We start from the raw sequence: 17873 nt of genomic DNA, 5'->3' as shown, positions 1-17873 counted from the left end.
TCTGGCTTGAACAGTGCATGGAAACATTTCCTTGACATTACATGGGTGTTCTGATCTCTTAAGTCATAGATGTTCATATCTTGGATTTACTTTTGTCTGTTTACTTAGAAGCAAGTATATATGACTCACCTGTAAGTTGCTTGAAAAAACTTTTGTTAGGCAATAACCAGAAAGCACAGTTTACTTGGGTCTCTTGCTGTTGGCTAAACACTGAAATAAAGCAAAATATTGATCCTCTAACCATTTGCTAGCACAGAGATTTATTTATGCATCTTAATGAGCACTATTAGTCTGATGGGCTTCAAGAAAGAAGGTGCTGAGTTGGTGCCTTATGTAGTCACAAGAAGTAGAGGAGACTACAAATAAGGTTAAAAATCTCACAGAAGTGTCAGGGATATTAGCTTTGGTTCTTAAAGCCCATTGCAACTGGATGAAATATTCCTGCTGTTCTCAGTGGGCTTTGGACAAAGTCCTGACTCTATTTCTGCTGGAGGTGTACCTTGCCTGCTGCTTATACCTGCCAGGTAGTCTCAAGCCTTTACAGAGGACTTGAGCCAAGCTAATAATTTTTGTGTCACTCATGCTTTAGTATCATCTTGCCTACATTAAGTTCGGTTCTGCCACTCTTATCTCTTATGATACACTGTATCTTGAGATAGATGAGTTGTAGTTCCTCTTCTGAGTCTGTGGTGACAGCTTTTTATGAGCAAGTGAGTTAAAGTGGCAGAATTACTGGAGTAGGCTTGATATGCTTTGAGTGCGTAATTATGACTTCTTAACAGAGAAAAGGAGAAGACTGTTTGGAATACGAAAGACTGATACTTATCCAGAAAATTTGAATCGGGAGTCCTTATGTTCAATATACGATAGCTGACTTTTCAATAAATTCAATCTGAAGAGTGACTATAATGAAAGTATAATGAGTACAGTTCTGCTTTTTCCTTGTGAGACAACCACACTGATTAAGCAACTGATTTCTGTCAGTTCCTCATGTGGTCACTTACGACAGCTCTTACTCCACATGAACTAGTGCTACATGCCTGACATTTGATCTTGGTAAATTTGCTAATAGGCAGCAAACTGATGGGGGAGGCAAGGAGAGGAAGGGGTGTTATTATAATGACATTGCATTTTATTTTCTAAAAACAGTTTTAGGGAGGATGAAGTTGAGATTCAAACTGTGACAGCAGTTTATGTGATATTATCATTTTCTTTTAATTTTTTTTTCCAAAACTGCTTTTACACTTCCCCCCCCCCCCAACCTTTAGAAGGGGTGAAACATATAAGCTGGAAGGAGAGATAATGCATTTCTCACTAATACTCTATTTGTGGTTCTGTTCTGAAAATGGAATTTAAAAATGGCACCTTTTCTAGAACAGTGTTAGCTGTCATTAATGGCAGAAACATGCTGCTACTCTGCTTGTCTGTTGATAAGCACTGAAGCAAGCCAAGCACCTCTTGGAATTGAAGCTTGGTGTTGGCTCATCTCTCACTTTTGCAAACTTAGTCTTAGCTGCAAATTCTGCCCACACTTCGACCTGTGAAACCTCATCAGTAAGGGTACATGTAAGCAGTGAGGGCAGAGTTTGCATAATAATAATTGTCCGGGAGCCAAGAAAAGTACCTAGAGTTGGCTCTGCTGAAACAGTCCATAAGCCCTATCCTGGCCTTGTCAGTTCAACAAGTCATCGTGGCAGAGTAAAGACAGAACATGATGCTGCCATTTTCAGAATCTCTTTTCAAAACAGAATTGCTACATACAAGTATATCTTGCAAAATGCTTAAATTGTGATCTGTTTTTCTAAGTGATGTTGCTTTTCAGTACCTGGAAAGATTAAAAATATAAGTTAATATATCATGGCTTTCGGGGGTCTGAACAGTATCTCTTTTTTCTAACTAGTACTTACTGTAAAAAATAGTAAAATTTTTTTCATTTGGGCTTTGAAAAGCTATTAAATTTAAGTTTGATTAGAAATGTTCTCTGCTTTAAGATTGTCTGTTTCTTACGTAGCAAAACCAGCTCCACTAGAAATAAAACCTCTGCCTGAATGGGAAGAATTACAAGCTCCAGTTAGATCTCCTATCACCAGAAGCTTTGCACGAGAGTAAGTTTCTTAGCTTTTCCTCATTCAGATTAATTGTTTTCGTTGACTAGAGTGTTAATAAATGTGTGTACATCTGTATTATATTTTTAGCCTGTGTAATACAAATTGAGGTTTCCTTTGGAAGTGTGTGTGTGCCTGTGTGTGTGTGTGTATGTATACATGCTTATGTGCATTGAAACAAAGTGTGTCCATATGAATTTTTATTTTGTAATATTAAATATAAGGGACTGTGTATAACCAAAAAATGTGACACTCTAGTAAACCCGAATGAAAATTTCAGCACTAATATGCTTATTTCTGTTGTATACCAGGAGGTTTAAGATATTCGAGATGTATTGTTTGTAAAATAATTCCTGGTAATTAGCTCCTCCAGGTTTCCCATGTCTCCCAGACCGGATTCAGTTCATAGCACAACTTCCAGCAGTGACTCGCACGACAGTGAAGAGAATTATGTATCCATGAATCCAAATCAGTCCACTGAAGATCCAGTATGTAAAATCTACATCTTAACTACTCTCTTCCTGTGCAGTCCTTACTTTTAAATCATGCAAACACAGATCCTTCCACTCGACATCGCTCCCTTGATACTTCTAGATTAAAATAATAATTTAAAAAATTCTGTAGAAAACCTGTTATTTTGGTTAAGATTTCACTAAAGGAGTTAAGAGCATAATCACATATAAAGAGAATGGTTAGTATGCTTATCTATTGTACAAAACAGTTCAACACATGACTTTCTTTTTCCTCTTCCCTAGAAACTGTCTCCTCTTTGTAATTGCTTGTCCTGGGCTATGCACCAGTTCAGTATTATGACATCAAGGGAAATAAACTGTCTTAGGATCTCTGATACAGGCTTGAAAACCTTTATTAAAAGGATATCTTTCAAGAAATGTGGGAGGAACAAGGAGAAAAAAGGATGGATATTTGTTGTTTACATTCTATAAAAACTGAGCTATGTGTACTTCTAATAGGCTACTTTCAAAAAAAGAGGGTAGAGCAGGTCTTTGTGTATTTTCAATATCTGTATTTTTTCCCCTTTGGGGGAGAATTTTCTCAGATAATAAGGTTTTGGGTATTCAGCTTGCAGTGCAGTAAGTGAAGAGCTAGTTAGGAAAAGTTAATGATGAGCGTTGTGGTTTTTGTTGGGGGGGTTGGAGGGGGAAGGAGAGAGAGAAAAAGAACCAATAATAGTATTTTAAAGTAAGAGAGTAGCAGTAGACCTAGGCCTAAACTAAAATGTGGTCCAGAATACCCCTAAAGCACTGGAGGAGAACCTGTATGTTGAGCTCAGCTTTTTGATCCGTATAGTTCAATGCATTCAACACGCCTTTACAGCTTGGGTTCTTAGTAGGGAATACAGCAGCATTTTTCATCTTTAAAGCATTATGAAAGACCTTTTTTGGGGAGGGCCTGTCTAGCACCTTTTTTGTTCTGTTCGTTTGTCTGCCTTCTTATATGGCATGTGCTAGCCCATTTCACTACACCCTGGACTCTTCTCCTCTCGCAGTGCTGCTTGCTTCCCCATCCCCTGCTGCTCTGGATACCCTCCCTGATCTCCTCCAGCCTCCCTCCCCTCCAGCTCACCATTGCTGCCTCTGGATAGTGCCTCTTAGGTCCCCCCGAGTGATACCCTCCTGCTGACTTCTCTGCGGGCAGCTCTGACTCGGTGCAAGCTCACGCACCTGCAGAGCATCCTGCCCTGTGCTTTGTACGGATGTCTGACCTGCCAGCAGTGCAGGCGTGCTTCCCAGGTGAAGTGCGCTTTCAGCAGTGGGGAGCTGATGATGTAAAAACTTAGCCCCTCTCTTGCAAGAGGCTTTGGTAAGTAATCAGTAACATCCCATTTTTGCAGGTGCAAGAAACATCCCGTTTTACACAAAGGTTTAGAATCGCCTATGCCCACAGTTCTCCCTGCAGCAGAATTGCAGTTTGAGTTGGGGATTTCTGTTGATTCTTAACAATGCTGTTTCAGGGGGTTAACTTCAGTGCCAAGACAGTATAATTAATATCACAGCTCAAATGGCCTGTCATTAATATCTTCTGTTTGCTTGCACCGTTCATTCTTTAGGGTTGTTTTACAGATTTCCTTTCATTTTCGTTTACGTATATTTAAAGTTTCTGTTTTCTAATGCATATGTTCTGCCTGTCTAGTTTGTTTGAAATAACAAATTATTTTTTTGTTTAAGGAGTAATAGCTTTTTTATTTATGCTGCAAACATTGATACAGAACCTGATTTTTGTATGTTAAATATGCAGAAATTTGTTTAGAAAATTTGGGCAACAAAACCGAACTTCGTCTCAGTTGTTTGTGTTTGTCCTTGTTACCACTTAATATTAAATGAGTTGGATGATACAGATATAATGGATAACATCAATTTTAAAAGCCCAGCCCATTAAGCTTTAACCCATAAAATATTTTATTTCATAGAGAACCCGAACGTTTCCAGATATCTCACGGCCTTTGTTTTAAAATGTGCCAATTACATAGACGTTTTGGAAATTTTTATTTGTTCCAACTGCATCGTAGAAAGGAGTCCATACTTTTTCATCTTCTTCTGTCATCAGCTTCGAAGCATCTTGTTTGGACATGTCATTCTTCTGTTTTATTTAATAAAATCAGCAATATTCTGCTTTTTCTTTCAAGTTGCTGTCAGCCTTACCCATCTGTCTTTCCTTCTGCCTTCCTCTTCATTTTTTGCTGACTGCTGCCCTCTGTCTTCCTTTTTTTTTCTTTATCTTTTAGAGAAGAGTCCTTCTATTGTACTGTTCCTATAACACCTGTTAAGAGGGAGGGATCAGGCTGGGAGAGGACAGAGGAGGTGAGGTTGTAAAAGTCTGGGCTAATTAAAATTTAGGTGTATACAATGCAACTTCAGTTCAGGCGGCCCTACACAAATTTTCTGAAGTTTTAATCCTTTGGTCTTATCAGTTGAGTAATACTTCTTGATTTTCAGCTTAATCCTGATGGCTTTTGAATGAAATGTAAAAGTTTCATTTAAAGTTTTGCCACTATTATAAGGCTGAAATTCTTGTAAGGTATTTAACAGCAATTTAAGGGAATAAAAAAGTTTGTAATTAAGTAATACTAAATTTGAGATGTAACAACTTCATTTAAAAAGAACAAACCACACTCCGTTCTTATCTCATGATATGAAAGGGACATTAGGTGGAAGGCACAGATTGGTTTGGTGGCAACCTTAAATTTGGGGGGGGGTTGGTTTTGGGGTTTTCCCACCACCATTGGCTTTCAACTTGGTCCCAGTTTTGACTTAGAATATATCCCCTTGTTACACAATGTCAATAAAATTTGCATGGTTTAACTGATTGCAAGAGCTCTCAGTCAGTTCTTTAACCTTTAATATTTTGGCAGTTTATAATAAACGTATTTGATAATGTGGACTATTAGCATGTAAGTTTGTAGCTGAAGTTATTTACATATAATTTCAGAATTTGTTTGGAAGCAACAGTCTTGATGGAGGAAGCAGCCCTATGGTAAAACCTAAAGGAGATAAACAAGTAGAATATTTAGATCTGGACCTAGACTCGGGAAAATCTACCCCACCTCGTAAGGTAAGCGAATCTTCAACTCTTGCATTTCTGCCATCAAAAGTTTAAAATTTCTTCACAAGTAGTTGCTGGGAAAGAGGGAGCCTCCCGCAACATCATCTTAACTAGTTCGTCAAACGGTCAACCGGAGAGCCTTTCAGAGAAACCTGTGCTTGTTCTATATCTGTTTGGGACATCTACTTAGTTTTTGTTGTTAATTTATTTTAACAAAGGTTTTTCACTCTCCCTTGCCTTTCCCAGAAAAAGAGCAGTGGTTCAGGCAGCAGCGTGGCAGATGAAAGAGTTGATTATGTTGTGGTCGACCAGCAGAAAACGCTAGCACTGAAGAGCACACGAGAGGCTTGGACTGATGGGAGACAGTCTACAGAATCTGAAACACCTACCAAAAGTGTGAAATGAAAATACTGCTTTTTCTTCAAAGAACAGAAAAGAATGAATTTTGAAGAATTACAGAACCACAATGGCAGTGTTGTTCGACTGTACAGTACCTGATTCACTGGTGTGTGAATGGGTTCTTGACCGAATAGGATGGAAGCCAAAGGATGCTTTGAATATATCAAAGGAATTTTAAGATCGTAAATTGTCTCTGTGGTCTCTGGAAAAATTGCAACCTGTAAATAACATGTAAAATAGTATCGCTTAGCTTTCAGAAAATCTTTTGTTCTGTAGTTAACACATTTGTAGTATTACTATGTTTATGCACTTTTCAGTTACGATGTTGGTTCAGGTATTCCCAGTTAGTGTACCTTAACACCTGATTCATCTGGAGAATTTTTTTTTCCTTACACTACTATTCCTTACAATTTTAGGTTAATTAAGCTACATGTAGATACAGAAATTAATATTTGAACTTCCTTTTAACAACTTAAAATTGATTTTGCGGAAATACTTTCACAATTGAATAATCTACTTGAAATGCCAAGAGATGACCGTTAGCTACATACTTGTTTATATTTAATACATGCAAGATTATTTGGAAGTCTACAGGTTACCTTCCTAACAAAAATTGCTGTGAGTTAATAATAATGAACTGTACTGGGTTTAGACCTACAATCCTGGCTTATATGTTAGTTGTTAGTGGTGGAACTCCTATTGTATTTTATTAATGACAGTGTTCTGTGTTCAATGGGTGAAGATTCTGCAGGGTGGGATCTTACACTTTTAAAGACTGAATAATTAAATATCAAGTAAGCCTGCAAACCACTGATGGCATGCAGTAATGTTGTGATCTCACACTTATTAACAAGAAATAACCTTTATATTATTTACAGAAGGTAGAGTATATAAATCAGGTACGTACCAAGCACTATTGTGCTAATACACTGATCAGGTTTAGACAATGAGCTTTAGTTTTGTACTATTTAGAAGTTCTAATGTCAGTTTTCAGTTCAAGATTAATGGGACAGTTTGACATTCACTGTTTGTAGTACTAGCAAAATACTGTGATTTTGAATTAGACATTAATTCAAATGGAAATACTATGTTTTGACACCATAGTGCCCTTCTTATGATCTCTATTTTACTTTAATCTCCTGCTTGGCCTTATATTTAAATCCCTATGCAACTGATATTTTATATCTCTGTTTTTAAAAATTAGATAATATACTTAAATGATCCCCTTGTAAACCACTTGTTGCTCTTTCCTGGTACAGGATTTTAAGCTCTGTATACTGTGATCCTTTATTTTACTATGCCAGTTCCAAATAATAATCTGCCTTGGTTTAGAAACACTTTTTGTTATTTGGAAGAAGATAGAGTTCTTTAAATACGTGAATGAGTTAGGTCTAGATAGAAAACTTACTAACGACTTTTTTTTTTTTTTTTTTTTACACAAACACCCTTAAGTAAACGGTTGGTTTTATTTTCCCACCCAATTGTTTTATTTTGTCCAGATCATTTAAAAGTTGAGCATAGAGCTGTGTTGTTTTCTGGCATGTTGGCCTTAGTACTGTGCCTAATCTACCATTGGTTGTTTCTCTCCCCTCACAGCCACAATCTACAGTATGTAAATTATCTTATTCTTAACAAAGGTTCTTTTTAAATTAGTAATATTTTGATGCTTTGAATGTTCATTTTAAAAAAGAAACTAAAAACAATGCATTTTGAGGTGAATTTTAAATAAATCAAGTTGTTCAGTTTTGATGTGTAAACTCTGTCCTGTGAAACAGCAAACCGATATTAATGCGTCTATGAAGGTGCCTAGATACCAACCACGTTTTTTCAAAATTGTAGATTAGCTCTTAGTACCTGTCAAAAAATGTACAGCTAAAACAATTTTCAAAACAAATCTCTGATTTAAAACCCTGCACCAAGCGTCTAAATAATCTGAATTCCCAGTCTTCTGGGAGCCAGAAGAAGTGATGTGACCCCAGGGGACCTTGAAGACTCCATCAAAAGTAGTTCAGATCTGTAAAGATTCTGGAGCTATGATCTTCCTATCCAATAATAAATTCTTCTTCACTGATGCTACAGTTGATGCACCCATAGGCATGGTGAGTACTTGGTAACTAATGTAATAATAGTTTTGTTTCAGGACACTGGCTTTAAGCATTTTATGAGTGCAATGACAGCGCTACATCGCCACTGCTGAGATGCCTGTAATTTGTTAACAGATGTGGTTAGATAATCACTTTGCAGTTTATCCTATGTAATTGTTTTGGTGCTTGCCACTGGGGAGAAGAATCCATACTGTGGACTCCCGCACTTATGCGTGCACCCAGGGAGTAAGATGATCTTGGAATATTTCAAACTCTTGTTTCTTCATTCCCTCAACAGAAGTGAGAATTTGAGGGAGAAGGTTTGGAAGGGCTGCTCATCTTCTACCTATCCCTAACCCATCTGTCCTTGAAGCATTTACCAGCTACACAGTTGTGTATTATTTTTAAACTCTTTGGTTTTTTGTAATTGAGCAGTGATACTTACTTTTAGATATCTATACTGTTTTTTTCAGATGATGTTAGTATCTCTGATAGTGAAGTATAAATGCTTAAAGGAATCGGTTTCCTAGGCTGGCCTCTCTTGTTGAGCTAGTGATACAAGGTGGTTTTGCTCCAAGTTTGCTGATATCACTCCTTGGTTTACAGATTACACTCTTCTTTCTTCATTTTAAATTTGGTGGCATTCACAATGTTAATTGTTATTATGATTGAGAATCCATTCTTAACTTCTAGGCTCTTTCCCTTCCTTTTGTTAAGGAAAACAGCAGTTTTCAGTCTGTACTGCCAGTATAATGCTTTTGAAGCAATAGTCTAAAGTTTCTCTTTAATTAGATTTCTAAGCGGTCTTCTCTCCCTAATACCAGTAATACATTTTCTCTACTAACATGTTGTTGAAAGCATGTTCAGAATCAGAGCCATTATACTAACTCTGGGTAATACATCTCATTTTCACCTATAAAGCTGGAGTGGAGCTTCATGCTGCAGGTCTGTTTGAGCTCTTGGATAGTCTAAGGATGTGAATCCTAAAATTGTAGGTGGTAGAAAGAAATCTAGACTGCTGCTAGCCATGTGTAACTTCCAGTTACTAGCTTTGTGAGGACACTCTAGTTAGAGGGATGGGTGCTGGTGGAAGCTCCAGTAGATATCGGTGCAGAAGTAGTTTGTGAGTGTTGTTTGTTCTTTTTCAAACATGTAAGTTTGTTCTTGTTTCACTAGAACAATATGTTACCAGCTGTAGATATAGTTTTCATTGCTGTATGTGTCATAAACGAGAGTCATTTTAAACTGCAAATATATGTGTGTAATAGGTCTTTTACAAATACACAAAATCTTGCTCACAAAAATCAAAAGAAAAACTTAGTGCCTTGTGCACTAGGATTGGCTCTAAATATGGTTTGGTATCACTTCATGCTATAATCTGAACAACATGTTATCTGCTAAGTGCAAGTGGCCACACTTTTACGTGCTGCGACATAACCACTATTACCTCATGAAGTGCAGGTGCAAACACAGCTATTCTGTTCTGCTAAAAATTTGTAAAGTGACATTGAAAAAGATGAAAAGATAAAAATGGGATCATTAGTCTTTTTTACTGAAATTTGTATTTATGTTAAAAAAAAAAATAAACAATCCATTCATGCATGGCAGTTGTAACATAGTGCCACACACAGGGCGTACAGACAAATTACAGTCTTGGTTGTTTTAATTAAGTAATTTAGAATTCATTGCTCCATGTAGCTAAATAGGGAGTGATGGGCATCTCTATAGCTTTCACATTGCACTATGAGCTAAGCAAGATTTTTATCGCACTGAAATTTAAGCTTAACTACTACTGACTGCAGCTATCAATTTTTATATAGATATATATATACACACACACACACACTTGGGATATTTACTTCATGGGATACTAATGTGGTCCATGACCACAAAAAAAAGTGCTTGTCCAGCAATTAGTGTAATAAATGTTCCACAAAACCAATTGATTGGGTGTAAATTAACCAAATACCAAGTTGTGAGGTTTTTGTTTGGCTTTTTGTTTTAACTGAACAAACAGTTTGGGTGCAAGTCTCAACCTGATGAGGTGCAGAGTGGAACGGAAAGAAAAGGTGCTTGAGATGGTTGTGAAGAATGTCTTTGACATTTTAAGTTTCCCAGTATGTGTTTATGGTTCAGCATGCCTGATGTTAATTTTCAGTAACAAAAGTTGGAGAATAGCAGGTGTCGGATGCATGATTAGTTTGCCATCTCCTCGTTAGATAAACCGAGCTAGACTGTTCAGAGGGCAGTGGTTTTCTTTTCAGATGGCCTTTAACAGAAAATTCCCGTATTTTGTATGCTTGCTTCAACTTTTTCATAAGAAACAAGTTAGCTGACGTGTACCGTTGTGTAATCTGCAGTGTACACACAAATTAAGAAAAAACACTAAACATTTTGGTAAAAACAACTTGCAAAATAAGTATCTTACCGTGATGCCAAATTTAGTAAGCCAGTAGAATTACTCTGCAGTTTCTAAACCACAAGGTGTGGGCCAATACCTTTTACTTCTGTGTTTAAGAACAAAAAGTAAATGTTAGAAAAACTTACTAATTTTGAGATATTTTAGTTTACTATGGTAAAATGGAATAGAAAACAGTTTAGAGCATAAAATACAAAGTTGTTAAAATGGAGACTCTCAGAATTTTCTTGCAGTTATAAAAGCAGCATTTGTAGTAATCATCATGATTCACTCTTGAAAATTCTTGCAGGATCCATCATTGTTCCCAAGCCTTTTCCTGGTGAGTTGAATCTGCAATGAAACAGTAAGAAAATGTGTATCACATCAATTTTGAAAAAGGCCAATCCTACTGTTCTAGTAAGATTTTATTAAATGCTGTTTGAGGGGATTTTTGGCTGAGGCTGGGTGCTAGTGTGTGTATGTGGGTCTTGACTGGGAACCCAGACGGCTTGATTGCACTTTGGGAGAGGGTGTGGAAATCCAGTCTTCTGAAGATATTTAAAAGTGCAATACGAAGTAGAATCAGGCTTAGTATTACTTTTAGAATGGACTGAGCACTTTTAAGTATGAAATAAAATGCTTTTGATTTGGAAAAATAAAAGGCTCATGGTAGGGCATCTCAATATTTTATTCAAGTTTAGCTGTAGACATTGCAGGAGAGTCGAGCTGTTCTTGAACTAGCTGTAACTAGTTAGTGACTAGCTGTATAATCTAACAGTGCCGCTAGATGCCCAAGAAACAGCACTTAAAGCTACAGGTAAAGTATAGATTTCTATTCTAAAACCCTGTTTACAGAAAATATGTTGATATCTGGAAAGCTGATCATTGGGTACTGAATGTGAGCAAATACAGCTGGGCAGCTGGAAGCTACCTTTACTACATGTTTTTAATCAGATGGCCAGAATAGGAAGAAACTATAATTATGCCTACATACATACAGTTTGGATAAAATTGCAGATCTAGTTTAAATAGAAAAGCTAAAAGTATTAAGTCTTGCTTAAGAAAACTCTTTTTCAGATCTATCCCTATCTTTCAGTGAAGTCCAGGTTTATATCCAACTTCTTAAAATCCTTTTTTGCTCTGAGAATGACAGCCCCAGGAGGAAAGCAGGTGGCTTTAACTGCAGTGCCGGTGGATGGAGGAAGTGCCTTTTCCAAGGCAGCCTCTTTGCTTGCGGCGTCTCGCTCTGGTTGCCGTGCCATACGGTGAGAAGTGAACTTCATGGGTGCAAGGAAACGGGGTCAGGGGAGAACCTGACCACTGAGAGAGAGGAGGATCGGGTGGGTTGAAAAGGGAAGGATCTGTGTGCGTAATGAAGTATGTGTGTGTGTGTGTGATTTTATATATAAAAATGTATTTTACACAGTAAAAAAATGCACGTATTTTTGCATTTTGGTTGAGCCTTTTCAGTCACAGCAGCATGCAAATAAAACCTAAAAGCGTTTTATTTATTCTGGGCTTCTTCTGTGAAGAGTGCTGCTTGTTACAGAATCTCCATTCTTGGAGAATTTCTGTAACGAGTATCAGCAGTTGACACTATATGGGGTTGGTTTTTTGCATGGGTAAATTTTATTGATCAAAGGGCTTGTTTTAAAGTGGACACAAGCAGAGTCTGACATGCTATGTGGATGTGTTGCCATTTCCAAATTTTCACTGCTTTGTGGTTGTGCAAAATTGGAAAGATTTTTGGTCTTTAAATGTCACTATTTTTTGTAGTCTGCTTTTTGGAGATAGACCTAAAACATAGTACGCTTACAAATGTTCATTACAGTTTGTTTAAGCACTGCAGATGAACTCAGTGCTGTTTATTTTGTATGAAACATTAATTTTACTAGGATGGCTACACTGTAATTTGAACAACTTCAATGTTATCTTCACAGTACTCAAAATTTAAAGAGCACACGGATAGAAACTTATATGCTTACATGTGGTAAACTCTAAAGCATTGTTTCCATTGCATTAAGGAATCTACTGAAATTAATGTATAACATCCTTCGCATGTGATTTTTTTTTTTTTTTGTGTGTGGTGGTTTTTTTACAGTCAAAATCAATGCGTTATCAGTTATGACAAAGCTGTACCTTTGCTGATGGGCAGAGATTTTTTTTTTTAATTACTAATTTTTTTAACATAGCATGATTTTGATGGCTGATTTGACTGCTGGTTCTGTGTGTGTATATATATATCACCTGTTGCCTGCAGCACCATTAACCTGAGACTGGAAGAAAAATGCTGGTGACAGAAAAGTGATCACTTTGAAGTAGGCTGAATTATATTTAGCTTTGGATGGGATAGTCCAGATCAACGTCAGTGTTGTGAGAGGCTAGAAAAACTGACAGTATCTAATCTCACTGTCTAGTATTTGACTTTTGCGTTTTAAACTAAACTTTAAAAAACAACAACAAAACCCCTACGATCTGAATGCAAACCAGGCGCTCTCCCCTCTCCTACCTTCTTGAATCCAAATGACTGCCATATGTCTGATGGTGTGACCACAAACAACTTTATTTCATTCCTTTCATTTCCCAAACTTTGGGAAGATTTACATTGTTGATACATGTGCAGCAATGCCTATTAGCATAATTGCTGCACAGCTAATAGTATCATTTAGAGTTGCTCTTACTTGTGGTGTTTCCATTTCTTGTTTAACAAGAAGTCATCTAAAGAACACTAATTAAAGTTATGGTTACGCAACTGAGCAACAAAATTGAAAGACATGTCGCCCAAGAGATTTGACAAAATCTGTAATTAAACTGTTCTTTATTAACTTCATAAGCATGTTAATAATTAGTTGTCTCTACAATTTAGTACTGGCTGAGGGAGGATCTTTTGCCTTATTGTGTATTTGACCATATGTTGGTGTTTAGCACATTAGTAACCCCTGTCATGAGCTTCTCTATGCCGTTGGTTGCTTTTAATTTAAGGTTTCCATATTTGGGCTCTGTATGGACTGTTACGATTTTGTGCGTTCATGAGCATCTTCATGTTAACTTGGAAAGTCCTCTTCCCTGTTTTGGTTGGGGTTTTTTTGTTTGTTTTTTTGTGTTGTTGGTTTTGGGGTTTTTATTGCATAGTCTTCTGCTCTGCTTTGAGGACTTTAAGAAATTTAGAACCTTTAGTCTTATTTTCCACTTTTGACGGGAGACTTTTTTTTTTTTTAAATGATTATGCGTGCCTGTTGTGAAATGGTCTGGACCGCTTAAAGATTCACCTTCAAGAGTATTAGCAAAAATGATTTAATAGGAATTTATAAAAGCATGACTTTACAGAATTTGATGGCAAGGTTCAGTCTATTACTTAATACATGGATGAAACATACAAAGGAAAATTAAGTTACACTCAAACTACAATTATGTATACAGAGACCAAAGACACAATAGGGTAAAAGAGAAACATACAAAGGAAAATCAAGTTAGAATTTACTTCTCGTGATTTGTACAGAGATCAGCAATGTAAAAAGGTAGGGGAGACCCTCTTGTTGAGTCACGAGGTTCAGAGAAGACCCCTTTGCTTTCTAAACTCCTGTTGGAGTCTAGGTGTGACTGGATCAACTCCTAGTCCCAGATTTGGTCAACGGTTTATATCTAGAGGGATTATGAGTATAATAGCAGCCTGAGATTCATTCACAGTTGAATAAAGTTCACGACAGTAACTTATGTACAGATTTGAAAAGCAGTATTTGTAATATACTTGCTATAGAATGTTCAGGTTAGTACACACACACATGCACAAAGACACTAAGAGATATACATAAGCAAGTAAAAGTAAAATTCCCTTCAAGTTCAGTGAAAATATTTACATCAAATGCTTCGGCATCTTTCTCAACAGGCAAAGGGTTGAGCCTCAAGGAGCAAAGCATATCAGCCCAAGTTTTGTCGGCTTTCAGCGACAGACCTCTGATCTTTGCAAACTGAAGAGTTTGTGAGCTCTGAGAGGCGTCCCACTCAGAGGGAGATGCTGGTCGCAGCCTGCTGCGGTCCGGGAGAACTCAAAGGGCGTCACTTGGGACAGCTCTTTATAGATTTGGGAGATGAATGGCTTTAGTCATCAGCAAATTACTGGGATTCCAGTTGCGCTGGTACCGTTTCACATGAGTTAACGGTTCAGATAAGGAAGGCTCCAAGGCTGTTGGAGAATGACTTAAGATTCAGATATGGGATGTTCCAAGGCTGTCGGGAGAGGACAGAGATATGTCCCAAGGTTGTCAGGAAATGACTAATTATTCTTACTCCTGTCCCCAGCCTCTGCTGGGCAACAGGAGTCCTTGGTACGGTCAGTGCAGCTCCCTGTCTCAGCTATGCAAGAGTTCCTGGTACGATCAAGGTATGCTTAACTGCCAAACTCATTACAGTTATGTTAAGGCCTAGTGAGACTTCCCGAGTTTGTAGATCAGCCCAGAGAGGGGGAAGAAGTGCACCACCACAGTGCCCTCTGTACTTGTTAGGAGTCTAACAGTTTGCTTTATTTTGCCTCCAGCTGAGCCTTTTCCTCTGAGCATGGCAGAGATTTTGGTAACTCTGCTGTTTCACGGCATGGTTCTCTTCATTTGGAAATAGCTTGTCCGAAATTCTGATGTAGGAGTTGACTCCTAGTGATATTGCTCCCTTGCAGTGATACAGGGTCCATGGCAACTTCAAGTGAGTAATACTGAATAATGAAATAATGGATGGATTAGAGCCAGAGTTAGGATTTTTGTTGAAAAGCAAATCATCTATTCAAAAGCATTTGGGTCTATAAAACTGTATCTTATTACTATCCTGTTAGGGTTATCCAGAAATACTCATATGATATTGCAGGTTGTATAAAACTGCGAGACTAATTTTTTTTTATTTTTTTTTTTTTTTCCCCCCTACCTCTGATTGGGGGGGGGGGGGAATCCTGTTTCTATTGTGGAATTCAGGTTTTGACTAGGAATATTTTTTGGTAATGTTTCACCTTTTGTGAATGAAATATTTGGGGCTGGTATTTTCTTGCATATTAACTTTGAAATTTAAGCAAAAATTAATGAAAATTAAGCAAAAACGTTAACTTGAAATTTAAACAAAAATTATTCTATTTCTATGGTAAAGGCAGAGTTTCTCAGAAGTAAGGGAAATGGAGAAGCTAAAGCAGTAGTCAGGAGAGAAGAGAAACAATTTTGAAGTAGCAATTAATTATGAATTTATTTATAATTATTAATTTATAAATTATTTTATTTATTTATCTTTTCTGATACCAGGCATACAAGCCATTTCAATGCCACCCACTGACATGGTGCTCTTTTATTTTGCTGGATGGCCAAAGATCAATGAGATTTGGATGGAGGTGGTCCTTTTTTTTCCTTCTCCCCTTACTAACTTTTCACACCACCTCTACCAAACCAGATCTTACCTGGCGATTTTAGCGTATAAAAGGTGGTGTTGAAGGTGCTGAAACATCCTCACCTCTCTTCCCAAATACCTGCCTCCTTCCAAAGCACCTTCTACGCCACTTTTCTTCACCAGTGATCCTCCACTTGTGGTTTTGTTTGAGTGCTTTGCAGGGGAGATGAAAGAGTGCAAAATGAGGAGGCAGAGTTTAGCTTGCTTCCCACCCTTACCTACTACACTCCACACCACTGCTGCCAGCACTGCATCATCTGAAGCAACTCTAGGAGAGGAGGCAGAAGCTGGGGCAGAGCAGATTAAAACTGGACACAAGACAATGCTGGAATAGTATAGGTGGCTAAATTAATACAATTGGGTATAATTTGCTGCTGCATATATTTAAAAGTTAAAGCTGTCTCCCTGAATGCAAAGAAAAGCTTTCAGCAAAGCTCAGGGACTGGGTTTTCATCTGTGACAAGAGATGACAACAAGCAGTGGGAAAATCTGTCAGTAAATTTGTTATTAGTTGAAAAATCCTGTTCTAGAAAAATTGAGATTTTCTGGGAAGTTACTCTTCTGAGTAGTTTTGGCAGAAATGAAGCGACACAATCTTTTAGAAATGTCAAAGCTAATCATTTTAACTTCAAAAAATTTTAAAGGATGCCTGTAATAAACAACGGAATGAAGAATTGTAATAATCAGTGTGGAGATGGTCTCCATTTAGCTTCTGCCTTCACGGTTACAGTAGTTTCTCAGGACATGGGAGATGCAGCTTCACCAACCTGTGGCTGCATCTACATTAACACTACTTGTGAATGCAGACGTACCTACAAATGTAACAAACCTGCGGGAGGAGATCTGTAGAGCAATTCAGTTGATGTGGAGCACCTGGTTGTCCACACTGTGCATCACTCAGGGGACATTTGCTTCAGACTAGCTCAGGTCTGGCCCTTTGGGCTCAGCCTCAGTTAGCAGCTGGAATGCAATAGTGATGCTCTTAAATTTACCTTCCCGTTCAGTTTCATCCATGTTGTGGGTTTTTGTGGAATGTGTGGTCTGGTGCAGGGTAAGGGGGGAGGGCAGTGGTAATCATTGAGGAGCACTCCTCACCTGAGCAAAGGCAGTGCAAGTGTAAAGTGCTCAGTCACGCCCTAAAGCAGGGGTCTGCAGCCCGTGGTGGCTTCAGGCCAGGAGCGGACACTACGTTGTATTTGGTTGGTCTATAAAACCGTACTTGTATACCTACAAACTTTACCTGGCTCCTTCAGCCAGGTAAAGCGAGGGAAGGTGACTTGAGCAGTTAGCCCGGGCACCCTTTTTGATGTACGTTCAAGTCCTTCTATTCAAAATCCGCTCTCTTCTTCTGGAGAGATGTTATATTAGATTGACCTGAAAAATGAGGGGGTTTTAATGGAGATGTGCTTTTTCGTAGCCGTGGTGTCCTCCTTGCATTTTATTTTGAAGAGCACACCCTGAGGATACCGATTACGTTTCAGTGAGAAGCCTTCGTGCCTTTGTCGGGATAGCGGCGTTGTGATGTTCGTTAAACTTTCGCCCAGCTCTTCCCTTTAACCATTTAAAGCTGTAACGACGACCCTCGGTCAGGTTACCGCACATTGTCAGCGAAGCTGCCTTATCAGCAACGCTACTTGGAAACGCGCTGCGGTCACCTGCTTTAATTACAAACCACAGCTGCTCCAACACGCCGCCGCGAGGGGCCCGGGAGGAGCGGCGGGCGTCAGCCAGGGCCGGCGGCCTGGTCCCGCAGCACCGCCCGGTCGCCGCCGTGCTTCCCTCCCGCGGAAGAACGAACCCTTCCTGACGGCTTACAGCGTTTCTTTTCTCGTAGCAGCTCCCTCAGCCGGCACAAGGTTCGGCCCCCCCTCCCCTCCCCTCAGTGAGGGACCGACCGCGCTCCAGCCC

At 38.5% G+C, this 17873-nt stretch overlaps 1 protein-coding gene across 10 annotated transcripts in view; it reads left to right on the top strand.

Annotated features, from left to right (window-relative positions):
• Positions 1–7811, top strand: part of GAB1 (GRB2 associated binding protein 1) — a 145651-nt gene extending 137840 nt beyond the window's left edge. For 8 of the 10 annotated variants that reach the window (XM_075035687.1, XM_075035696.1, XM_075035737.1 and 5 more), the window contains 4 exons: positions 2012–2105; positions 2470–2593; positions 5553–5675; positions 5913–7811. In XM_075035687.1, the coding sequence (XP_074891788.1) occupies positions 2012–2105; positions 2470–2593; positions 5553–5675; positions 5913–6071 (500 nt within the window). In that variant the 3' untranslated portion in view covers positions 6072–7811. Of the gene's footprint in view, positions 1–2011; positions 2106–2469; positions 2594–4848; positions 4925–5552; positions 5676–5912 lie in introns of all 10 variants that reach the window. The other 2 variants (XM_075035746.1, XM_075035708.1) reach the window with 1 other exon arrangement.
• The last annotated feature ends 10062 nt before the right edge of the window (positions 7812–17873 follow it).

The sequence above is a fragment of the Buteo buteo genome, chromosome 1, assembly GCF_964188355.1.
Source record: "Buteo buteo chromosome 1, bButBut1.hap1.1, whole genome shotgun sequence".
Taxonomy (NCBI): Eukaryota; Metazoa; Chordata; class Aves; order Accipitriformes; family Accipitridae; genus Buteo; species Buteo buteo.
This window is presented reverse-complemented; position numbering and strand designations above follow the sequence as displayed.